The sequence below is a fragment of the Calypte anna genome, chromosome 3 (genome assembly GCF_003957555.1).
Source record: "Calypte anna isolate BGI_N300 chromosome 3, bCalAnn1_v1.p, whole genome shotgun sequence".
NCBI classification, from domain to species: domain Eukaryota; kingdom Metazoa; phylum Chordata; class Aves; order Apodiformes; family Trochilidae; genus Calypte; species Calypte anna.
The window spans coordinates 15,334,034-15,346,862 of NC_044246.1; the positions used below are offsets into that span (position 1 = coordinate 15,334,034).

General features: G+C 35.1%; 1 protein-coding gene across 1 annotated transcript in view; it reads right to left on the reverse strand.

Annotated features, from left to right (window-relative positions):
- Positions 1–12,829, reverse strand: part of KIF6 (kinesin family member 6) — a 145,553-nt gene that overhangs the window by 85,180 nt on the left and 47,544 nt on the right. The window contains exon 10 of the mRNA XM_030447857.1: positions 12,473–12,576. Coding sequence (XP_030303717.1) covers positions 12,473–12,576 — 104 coding nt within the window. The remainder of the gene's footprint in view (positions 1–12,472; positions 12,577–12,829) is intronic.

Genomic DNA, 12,829 nt, shown 5'->3' on the forward strand with positions numbered 1-12,829 from the left:
TGTCCCAAGGATTATACAGATGCCAAAAGAAGATTGGAGCACCAGAAGACAGTCTGGTTGGAAAAGGAAGAATGTAAATCAGAAGTTATAAATCCATTCAGACTCTTTGCCAATTTTAGGAAACAGTAGAATCTTCAGTGTATTTTAGAGAAATTTTTAAAATTTCATCTTTAGAACTAGAACAAGAAGAGATCAACCTAGACTACAAACTATAAATAACAACAAAAAGCCTAGTAATAACTCTCACTCACTGGAGCAGAAACCTGAATAAAGAGACAGTCTCTACACTATCTGAAGATCAAGATCAGGAATTCTGTTTCATGCTGGAGAGATGGAGAGACCCTTGAGATAATACTTTGACTGCAGCCTTCTCACTGCTCAGCTTAGAAAGTCAAAGCACACTCAGCCTGATGGAAAAAAGGAATGGTGGAAACTGTTTAATTAACTGAAATTCAACAGAAACCTAATCATGGGGCTAGCTACAAACAGAGAATTGAAAATTACTGAATTGCTTACAAGTCTTAATTGCTTCAGTGGAAATAGGCAGCGTGAATCTTTATTTCAGAATTCGATGCTCTTTTACTGTAAGATGGTAAATTAAAGTTATTTAAATTTGAGATGCTTTTGTAATATTGTTGAGTACCTCACAAAAGACTGCATTAATCTGAAATAGAAGTACCTAGCCACAAGATACTTCCACTGAAAAGAGTAAATTTATATAAAAAAAACCCTAATATTATATTTTTTTTATACAAATGCAAACAAATATTAAACTAATAGTCTTTTATTTGTTGTAGTTAATAATCTGAACAAGCCAGCTGCTGCATTCTTCATCGTTTTTTCTTCCTAGAGCTCTCAATAATATCTCCATGCAGAATTTGTGCTCTTCAAATTTGGAGCATGGATAATCATAGCTAATTTCACAACAGGAAAAAATCTTTAAAATCAATGTCAGTTCCTTCTGACTTCTGGAGATCCAAAATGATTCCTTTTTTTTTCATCTTCTCTTCTATGTAAAGTAAATTATAGACCATGAATTATCCATTATTTAATGTTATCACAGTAGATGAAGCCTAAAAAGGGGATTTTTTCATACATCTTCATACTTCCTTTTAGGATTGTGAGGTTCTGCCCTAAGAATAGAAGGCCTGACATACTATTAAGAGCAAATGTGTGCTGAAGGTTATTGCCAGAACCCTGCTGTATCAGGAAGAATAGCTTTCCCAACAGAAATTCCCCGAAGGAGGAAGAATATGAAAGTATAAAACAAAGACCCATTTTCTGTGAAAACCAGCAGTAAACAAAGAATGGGTTTTGTTTCTCAGTCATTGGAAAAAAAAAAAAAAAAGGAAAGAAAAACAGAAAACATGAGTAAAGAATTCCACACACACACAAAATAATTTTCTAAGTTAATATAAAGGTCACATAATCACATCATTTATGAGATTAACTGAAAACTCATTTTGATAGTCATCCTATACATATTAATGTAGTACAAAAAAGAAAAGTGCTGATCCAGGTGAGTTTGAATCATGATACCAGACTGAAAACAAACACAAGCTTGACACAGCACGAGTCTGCTTTTATGCTAATGCTGGGAGGAAAACTCAGAAAATCAGTCATGATCAGTTTGGATGGAAGCGTCTTCACCAGTGCTCTCTGGTTAGTGACTGTGAATCAGTCCTAAAGTGATCTGGCATTACCCTCTTTTCATTTTTTTTTTTCAGATACTATAAACACACGCTGTACTGAAGCTCACAGACAGCTGTTGTATTATCAACTTTAGTTCTTTTCTGTTATTTTCCATTCTTCAGGAATTTCTTTTTAATGAAGCCTGCTTACCATTTACACAACACATAAATCACAAAGCTTTCTATCCCCATTACTTTAGATTCCATGCAATTTGTCTGATAGCCCAACTCCAGGCTGATTAGATCCCTGAGCTACTTCAGTTTTATCCATTGATTAAGACTTCTGTCTTTGGAAAAATATACCTCTGAATCAGTCATGTTTGCCTGAACCAGAATGCAAATTCCACAGCTGAAGTGCATCAGAAAAGCACTCCCAGCCAACTGAGAGTATGTTTTTAAAGCTTAGAGCTCTCAATAGCATGCAGGATGCATGGCCTAAAAACAAAGATTTGGAAGGACTTCTTTTGACCTTGCTTTATGTGCCATGATTTATTTCTAGGAGAGCTTGCCTTTTAACCCCCGATCACTGACACTGTGTACTTTGTATCAACATTAAGTTGGCTTAAAGAACAATTAATTCTGTGTGTCAGCTATGAACTCTGTGACAAGCAAAATGGAAATCCAATTTTATGAGAAATATGCTGCAAACAAACAAGCTACTGAAACACTTGAGGTGATCTGAGAGACTGCATCAATTAAAGAAGTTTGCTTACTTACACTTTTGCAATAGCTTTCTTATTGGCAATATACTACATATGAATTTTTGTGCTATAATTTTGAAAATTATTTTTATGCTTAATAATGATGTCTGTGTTGTTAAAAACCAGTAACTCTACATCTCCATGCACTTATTTACCTAAAAATGAATCACAGCTGGAGCAGAATTGCCACTGTAGGTAATAGGAGCTACCCACACTAAGTCAGCTTCAAGTGTGCATCAGTATGGGAAGAAAATGGAAATTCTAAGCTGCAAATTTTATCAATAATGTTATGGAAGACAGGAGAGAAAAGGGAAGGTATCTCCAGGCATTTTTGTTAATGGCATGGCAAACAAGATAAACACATCCAACCTCTCTTTGAGAAAAGCTGTCAGACAGTACTGATGGGCAGTGGACAGGACAGCAATTCCTGACATAATTGACATATATAGAGGATAAAGCTGTATTCTGCATCCAGAAATGACTGCATAACTTCTAATTTAACAGAAGTGGGTTTGGTTATGGGTGAAATAATATAGTTAAATAAATAATGGAACTGGCTACCTAAGCCTTTGAACAATTTCCACAGTAGATATTCATTAGAGTAGTTTTATTAACATAGCCCTAGAATAGGCTGCATTGATTTGGTGCAGAAAAGTAAAAGCAGTAAGTCCTTGTCTTCTACTTTAACAGTCTGGAAGATTTTTTACACTTTTTTTCACTTTAAATATACATACAATGCTCAACTGAAAAAAAGAAATCTATTACAGGACAATAAAGACAAAGATCTCCTTTCAACTACTGATTGCAATGGTATGAGAAACTCTAAACACATTACACTGAATTGTTTACATGTGTACCTATGAGGAAGTCAAGCAATAATAAAGTTGCATACTTCAAATTTGCTGTGAGGTTCAGTTTCATCCTGTAAGCTGAAAATGCATTCTAGGCCAGTCTGTATGAGCTCACAGCACAGTGTGTTAGTGAGTTACACAACTGGGAAATGAAATGATGCTTCCCTCAGATTCCCCTAGATAGCCACTAAAAAATAACTGTGAGGGAAAGAAAAACAACAAACCAAGAAAAAACCCAAACACAATACTCTTGATGAGGTAAAGAGACAAAAGTAGGTCTGCATGAGCTTTGATAAAATACAGAAACCTTTATTTTATTGCAGACTTCCTCCCAAATTAGGTATTAAAAAAACCAAAGCAACAAAACCAAGCAAGTTTAGGGATAATTTTCTAGTATCCTCAATTTCCTGTTTTCACAGTAGACTATCCAACAGCAAAAGTCCAGAAATTATCAGACTGCCCCATATAGCCAGGCAATAGAAAATTTAACAAAAATATAGAAATGTAAACCCTAATACTGATTTTTTCAACTGTACAGAAATCTCATTTCTTTTGTTTGTACCTGAATTTCTGCACCAATGAAGAGGGCAATTATATCAATTTATTCACAGAATACTGAATTATGTGGACTACGTGGAAAGATATGCACAAATCCAGAATATTTAATCCAAAACCATGTTTGGATTATTGTTATGTATTGGGACTGATCCTGCAAGATATTAACCTAAACTCCTTAAAAGCCTAAGATAATGAGTTGGAAATTCTCAACAAATACCATTGGAACTGTAGAAAGAGAAGTACTACAAGCCTAAATTATTCTTGAAAACAAATGCTTCAGATTTTCAAAACTGTTCTGCTACTGTAATTTGAAGCTCTTTAGGATGATTTTAGAGCTTTCTACTATATATTAAAGTTTGAAATATTGTGGCCTTTGAGTTGGTATACTGAATAGTGTTTCCACAAGCAATTATAATGACTTTTAACTTTAACTTTCAATTCTCTGTGAAGCCTGAATAGAGAACAACTCTCTTAACTGGTGAAAAAAGATTATGAGTAAGACCTGAATAATGTGATTGATACAATAAGAGGAAGAAAAAACCAAAGAGTTATAGTGAGAAAAATTAAATTCTAAAATTTAGAAATGTAAGAAGAAGAGAGGAAGATAGAGAATACAACAATATGGCTAATGATGTATATACATGGATATAAATTGACTTCCATAAACATTGAATGTACCTGGTATTTATTAGTATAATATGAATTGTTGGAATAATATTGGTATAATATGTTTGTTACATCAAATGGTCTTTCTTGAGCTTCTATTCCTAATTAGCTGGTATTTTCAGAAGGGCCCAGGTGCTTATAAAATAATAGAGAACAGACCTAAGATACACTCTCCCTTGTTAATGATGAGTGGAAACAGATTTTTGAATACTGTATTTTGCTAATACAAAAGGCAATTATTAGGATTAAAATGCTGCCTCTACATAGCCAAAAGGCCAGCATCCAAAGACATTACCTAAATTCAGGATAGCATGGAACATTTGGGTTTTTTTCCTCAGGTGTATCAAATTCAGTTACTCGAGAGTAAAAATTTTGAAAACAGATCTTCTAATTTTGTAAAGAAATCAAACAGTATCATACACACAGACGAATGACTGAAATTAAATACTTGCACTGTACAGTAGAGACACCTACACCTCCTACTACAGATAAATTCAATTTTTTTCTTTTAATTAGACATAATTGCAAGGCCATTTTTTATACCTCCTTGTATAAAGAGATTCTTTTGAATTAGATGGCTAGAACATGGCAAACAGATGTAAAGAGTTTCTACAGTTGAAAATCACTCATTCCAATGATGAAAAGCACACAGGTCTAAATCTTTTTATAAGTAAGTCAAGAAGAGATTTGGCATGGACTATAAAAAAGCCAAGATATTGCTTATACAAGGAAAAAATGCCTTCAGTAATACTACACGTGCAAAGGGGTTTTTCGCAAAGAAAAATGTCAAGTAGATTGCAAGTAGATGATTTCCTTCTTTAACAGCATACTATTATAAGAACCAAAAGCACACACATAAAGAAATGGTACTCACTGCCAGCTATTACTTGTGGTCCTAAAAGCAATCATTTGCTAATCACTGGGGTATATCTAAAAGAAGCAAGAGGAAACAGCTTGTTTATCAATATTTGAAAAGTAAAGATCTCCAAGCAGAAAGTAGCAAGAACTTAAAATAAAGATCATAGGACAAGTATAAAAACTACTCAAGAAAGTCAAAAGCACTCATATGGAGTTCTTTTTAAATACAAAAAGTATTTAATGTGCCAAAAGATGCAAGCAAGTATTTATTGTCACTTTAAGAAGCAACTCAGCTGGCCAAGCATTCAATGAATTTCAGGGAGATTCAGAAAGCTAATACAATCAGACATTTTTTGAACATACATATTTGGAAATGGCCTAAATAATAAAATTGAGCTAAGCTATCTTTTCTCCATACACCTTTCTTGAAACCATGGGTATAGTTTTAAATGCATAGTATTTGAAGACACAGTATATCTCCTTTGCCAGTCTTTGAAAATAACTTTAAATATAGTTTCAATGTAAGAGATGGTCAGTGTAAATTATATATGGGTTTTTTCTTTCCTTCTATTTCTCAGGTCAGTACCTAAGTGCCCTACACAGCCTATATCTGTCAGTCTACCAATTTCTAGTCTGCAAAACTGTGTTGACATAAGAGAAGGTAACGTGCTTCTGTTTCTTCCACCTTGCAACTGCAATTGAACACTGACATCAGCAAATAAGAACATTTGCTCTGCTTTGTAAATGAAGCCATTTGTTCAACAGCTTAAGTATGAGGAACTGTTAAAGCTCTGTATTGTACAACAGTGCGATATTGTTAATACCATGATAGCCTACAGATGTCACAAGGCTGAAACTGAAAAATGAAAGACAGAAAGAAGTAATGAGAAATCCAGAACTGGAGCAAGATGTATGACTGTTGAAGTAAAAAATAGAAGCGCCTGTAATAACCTATGTATCTGAAAGAAATAAGGTAAAGCTATTAATAAATTAAAGCACTAAGCCAGTACTTCCGGTCCTGTTCCTAGAGAATTCCAACTGGCAAAGAATCTGGAAGCGTGGGTGCTCTGGAACACAGGACCTGGATTTGAAATCCTGATTTTCTGGGCACACATTGTAAATTGCTAGTGAGCTCACTTATTAAAAAAAAAAAAAATCCCAAATGATTCGAACAAAAAGGACTCTCCTTTTTACTTTTGGCATGCTTCTCACAAAAAACCCCAAACCAACAAAAAAACCACAACCCAGTAACAAAATCATTTCAATGCCATTTAATTATACTCTAAAGCATTATACAGCATCCTTTGATGATGCTGATATAGAATCTCTTCTATTTGAGATATATGATGTTGTTTTCTTTATTTTTTAAAAATAGTACAAACTGTTCCTCTTTTTTTTTTTCCCTAAACAAGAACTAATTCTTCAGCTCAAAGAAATATTTAAAAATCAGCCCTCTACAGCTGAGGAAGTAAATGGTAAGATCCAAAGCAAGCAATTTAGATTTTGGAAGAATTTTATGAACTACATTCTGAACCACTTATGTAGTCTAGATGAATTTTTTATGCTCTGCTTTTTGAATAAACAAGTAGGAGCAGCAGAATTAATGTATGTTTAACATTTATGAGCATAAAATAATTTAAAAAATAAATTACTTAGTAATTTAAATGCTCACCATTTAACATAGAATTCTGAAGTAAGAATTCCTTACAGCTGTAGTTTCATTCACAGGACTGATAAGTTGTGTTATATTGTAAATTATCTCTTACAAAAGTAAAGAGTGTTTGTTTTCCATTTTGCTTAAAACTTGCTGAATCACAATGTGACATTGTAGTGGTTATGAGGACAGCCTATCTCACAGATTGCTTTCCTTCCACTGAATGAATAACAATTACAAAAAACAGCTCTGAAGACACCTGAAGTGAAGAAAAACCAATAAAGAATGAAGTATAGCTTATTCACATTTTTACTTCATAAACCTATCAATCTCAACTGCATTGAGTACCCCACTCAATTCACTTGGAATGCCCTGAAAGTAAACAAGTGCAATGAAGCTCATTATTGAAAGAAATGTTTGGCATTTCTTGATTTACCAAGACAGGAAACACAAAATATCATTTAGCAATCTTTAAGACCTATTTCCTGCCACATATGTAGACAGCAAAAGAACTATGAATTACCATATCAATTTTATTAGACTATAAAAATATTGGATCTACACATATATTGCTGGATTCGGTTTCATTTTGGTTTCCATCTTTACTTAAAAGTGCTTGAGATAAAGACTAGTGCAGAAAAAAGAAAATAAGTATGTACTTAGTGCATGGAGGTTTTCATTTATATGCTTTGCATCTTTGATTATCTGTGTTCAAAACCAAAGAATAAACTAAAAAAATGCCACAAAATGCTTTCAAATGATTAATTTTCCTCTAACCTCCCTTGAAATACATACAATGAATCACAGTAAGTATTAAAACACAACTGTTTTTATGAGATTATCTTTAGTAACACTTCTTACTAGTTACCTTGTTTGTAATAAAATCAAGCACAGTAAGAGTTTTGTTAAAGTTTAAGAACACTGAAAAGAACTGCATAAACTTGGATTATTTACATGTATATATATACACACACACACATCAAGATTATTTAAGCTTAAAAAAAATATATCATAACTAAGAAATGTTTAAAATCCATTTGGAATCCATACTGACCCTAACTAGAATTTACTCCCTGGGCATATTAAAAAAGCATCATTTAAAAAAATGCAAAACAACAAAAAAGATTATTTTGTTTGGAATCCCACACAGTACCACTGCCCTAAGAACCAATCTTGGTTGGCAAACCAAGTGCAACACAGTGTGTGCCATTATCACCTAGATCATGTTTCTTTTCCTGTTTTGTCATTAAATCCTTATATCTCTTGATAGATAAAATTACTTAGATTTCAATATAGATGCAAAATGCAACAAAAACATTTTCCACTAACAGTAACTATTTTGTCATCCCTAATCCAGGTCAATACTTCTGTCTGGACTAACTTCTATATTTATTCTTCAATAGGAACAAACACTCCAGATAAGGAGTAGCTCCAGACTCTCAAGGCCAGTTTCAATAAACAAAATCATCCTAAAGATTTGCTCCATTATGCACTGATAGACTCTAACTGGAGAGAGAACACTTACATCTTATTTGTTGATATTCATAAATGCTTAGGGTAATTATGGACAGGAGGCTCAGACAGATGCAAACCAGCATGGCTATAAATATTATCACTATATGAAAGGGAGCTCAAATTGTATATGTGTTCAAAACCACAGAAAGATATCTCTATTGAAGTGGTGACTTTTTATTCTACCATTTAAATATACTTTCATCTGAGTGCTTAGTTCACATCAGTTGTTTACCTGTGAAAACTCTTCTTGGAAGAACATATACAAATGCAAAACTCATAAAACCTGACATTAAATACTGTTCTTCATTTTAACTGTTTAAAAAAGATTGACTTATCTTTTAACATTCAATTAAAGCATATTGTATTTATTAATAAGCCATTCTGACTCATCTATATGATAGAAATTCTCCAGTAATATCTTCTGCTCTCTGATTGAAACTACTCTAGCCATTAAAAACTGTATATCAAATTCTTTTTCCCATTTGAAGTCTATATTAACAACCAAGGCTATTATAATGCACTTATGACTGATGTGGTTAATTTTTTGAGGTCCTTTTAGTTTAGTATTAATCCTCAGAAAAAGTACTTAATTACAGTCAGCAACACTAGAGTCCTTTTCTGCATTTTAATTGCATAGAATGTGTTCCAAGAAAGAAGCCATTTCTGAAACTCTGAATACACATGCTACATGACCCTGAATAAACATAAATAAATGGTAAATTTGCCTTAATAGAGATGATGTCCTTGAAAGTTATTTCCCTTGTATCATGCTACAGACAGTAGCTCATTAAATTCTTGTCCCTGCTTCTTTCTGGATGCAAAATTCCTTGCTGTGATCTCAGAAGCAACATTTTCTGAGAAAGTTACACACTACATATTGTGCTATATAGATAAAGAAGAAAAATAAAACTGGTAGACTGTTTAGTTAGACACTTCTGAAACAAAGCCTCTCAGATGTATGCCATGGTGCAACTGAATACAGGTGCTATGTTCCTAGTTTTCCTTTGCATATTTACATCAGAAAGTTTCATTAATTGTGAACCCATTCCCATTTATGACTACCATCTTCATGGCAAAATCAGGCAGGACATCTCAGGAATTAAGAGTCATGGCTTTAGCCTAAAAAACCCAAATTACTTCCCAAAACCTCAGTTTTCCTATACAAACTAAACAGCAAACAAGACCACAGTGGAGAGTTCATGTGATAGATTTTTACAATTGCATTAGCAAAGGACATCTTTAAATGAATACCTAGATTATTCAAGTATATCTTAATAAAGTCCCTGAGATTCATTCAACTTCTGAAGGACCTGTTCTGTTCTAAAAGGAACTAGCTAGTAAGAGCATTTAATTTTGCATGTGAAGAAAAGGAAAAGTATTTCCCTTTTCTTTGTTTCTTTAATTTCCTTTCTATTGCTTGATTTTGTCACATTGAGTGCTACCCTGTCACATTCTTGGTGAATTTGACTCCCATACTTTGGGGCAGAATGATAAAGAAGTGTTAACCCAGTAGGAACTGAGGGGAGATTTCTGTTAGAATATTATATGGGTCTCTGCCTATGTTGAAAATAACTCAGATTAATGATGTAAAAGAAATATGTACATAGTGCTACCTAGGTGCTTATTCTTGCTGCAGGTGTCTGATAGTTTCTGAATTAAAAAAAATGACAAACCAATCAAAATGAAAAGTTAAAATGGAGTCACAACATTGGCGGATGAGGAGAGAGAGCAAGAGTTTTTTCCCCAGAATAATAGCAGTGGCATCCAAGAGTCTCAGGAATGGCTTACAGCACATGAGGGCATGAATTCTGACAGACCCTGTACCATCCATCTTGCTTTGAGAAATTGCCATGAGGAGGATCTGCAGCCTGGATGGGTGAATGAGTATGGAGAGAAGAGAAATGGAATGGAAAGGAATGGAATGTAACGGAATGGAATAAGGAGTGGAATGTCATTGTTTGAACAGGAGGGTCTAAATGAAGGAGGGCTTTTAGACTCTGCGAGGGGTAAAATGTAAAGGGAGGGATCTATTCCCTCCCATTTCCTGCCATACTCTATAATAAAGATCAGGAAAGCCAGCAGCTCCACCTCTTTTCTTCCCACTTGCTGCTTGCAGTGCTGCTGTGTTTTACCACCAGCTTGCCACATGCTGGTCAGAGTCCATATCTATTGCATATATACATATATTGTATATATATATATACATATTTGTACATATTTTATATTTATATATATTTGTATTCTTTGTTATATTTTATCCCTTATGTGGGGATATACTTTACGTTTCCCTTGTGTTAGTAAATCTGTATCCAATTGTTTTCAGTTTTCAATTTAAGGTCTTGGGTCTTTATTCCCCCTTTATCTTCCCTTTGTGCAGGGAGGGAGGAGATGGGGGGTGGGGAATACAGCGGAATTCTGTCCCTACGTTGTGATCCACCCATACTTCTAAGCTGTGACAGAATAATTGCTGATGTCATCTGCATGGAGTTGTGCAAAGCATTTGACACTGTCCCACAAGACATTCTGGTCTCTAAATTGGGAAAATATGGATTCAACTGGTAGACCACTTGGTGGATGAGGAATTGAATGGTTGGTTGTACTCAAAGAGTTGTGGTCAACAGCTTGGTGTCTAAAAAGGAGACCAGTGACCAGTGGCATTCCTCAAGGGTCAGTACTGGCCCCAGTGGTGTTTAACATCTTTGTCAATGCAATGGACAGTGGAATTGAGTGCAAGTGTCTGCTGACAACACCAAGCAGTGTGGTGTGGTCAACACAACAGAGGAAAGGGAGGCCATCCAGAGGGACCTCAATGGGTTTGAGAGGTGAGCCCATGCCAGTCTCATGAAGTTCAATAAAGCCAAGTGCAAGGTCCTGTACCTGGGTCAAGGCAATCCCAAACACAATTAGAGGCTGGGCAGAGAACGGATTGAGAACAGCACTGAGGAAAATTACCTGGGGGTGTTGGTTGGTGAGAAGCTAAACACAAGCAGTAAAGTACACTTGCAGCACAAAAGGCCAACCATATCCTGGGATGCATAAAAAGAAGCAAGACCAGCGGGTCAAGGGTGGTGATTCTCCTCTTCTGCTCTGCTCTTCTGAGACCACACCTGGAGTATTTATCCAGTTCTGGAGCCTCCAACACGGGAAGCAAGTGGAGCTCTTGAAGTGAGTTCAGAGGAGGGCCACAAAGATGATCAGAGGGTTGGAGCACCTCTCCTATGAAGACAGGCTGAGAGAACTGGGGTTTGTCACAGTTTAATGTTGACAATCCAACCCAGGACAGGGTTGTTCAGAGAAGGCTCCTGGGAGAGCTTATAGCAGCTTTCCAGTATAAAAAGAGGACTTAAAAGAAAGATGGGGAGAGACGTTTTAGTAGGGCCTGTAGTGATTGGACAAAGGGTAATGGTTTCAAACTGAAAGAGGGCAGATTTTAGACTAGATATAGGGAAGAAATTTTTGGTGTGGGGGTGGTGAGATACCAGAGCAGGTTGCCAAGGGAAATTGTGGATGCTCCCTAACCAGAAGTGCTCAAGGAGAAACCGGATAGGAGTATTTGGCTTTTAAGTCATTGATTAATTGTATACCAGAAATGCAAGATTTCTCTTGGCTTATGTCAGCCTAACACTACAGTAGCACACTTCTCAGCTCAAAGAATATTTCTTGAATTCTACTCAGATCATATATTCTGTTTTGAGAGAGACTGTTGCACTATTATACAACACTTCTTTCTGTCTGGCATCTGAGAGTCATTCCCATCCTTTGCTTTTTCTTCACTTCCTTTAAGCTGAGGCTGCAAAAACACTGCCAGCAGCCTCATGCAGCTTTTCATGGAAAACTGCCATTCTAACCTGGCACCTAACCACTTTATTATACACTCAGAGAAGCTTTAAACTCAGATGAATTTAAGTATTTATGCCAACAAAGAAACTGATGAAAAGTATCACTGCAAAAGAAAACTAAAACAATTTAAGCCATTACTGAAGTAGCTCCTCTTGTGAAAGCTCTGATGTTCTTTGCTTGCCCGTTACCAGTGTCAGCTCATCCTTCAGCTCCTGGATCTCCTTTTTCAGTTGGACAATCATCTACAAACAGCAAGGCATAAACCAAGCATCACTTACAAATTCATAACTGGCTTATGATTTTATCATAAAGCTAAGATAGGGAAATACTATATATATTTTTTTTCTTTTTTTCTTAAACAATCCAAATGCCTTAAATACACAGGTCTGCCAAACTACATTTTAAGTGTCAGAAGACATGGCTGTGTAAAAAGAGTTTAAGAGATTATTAAAAAAGAAAAAAAAAAAAAGAAAGAAAAAGTAATAAAAAGAGCTT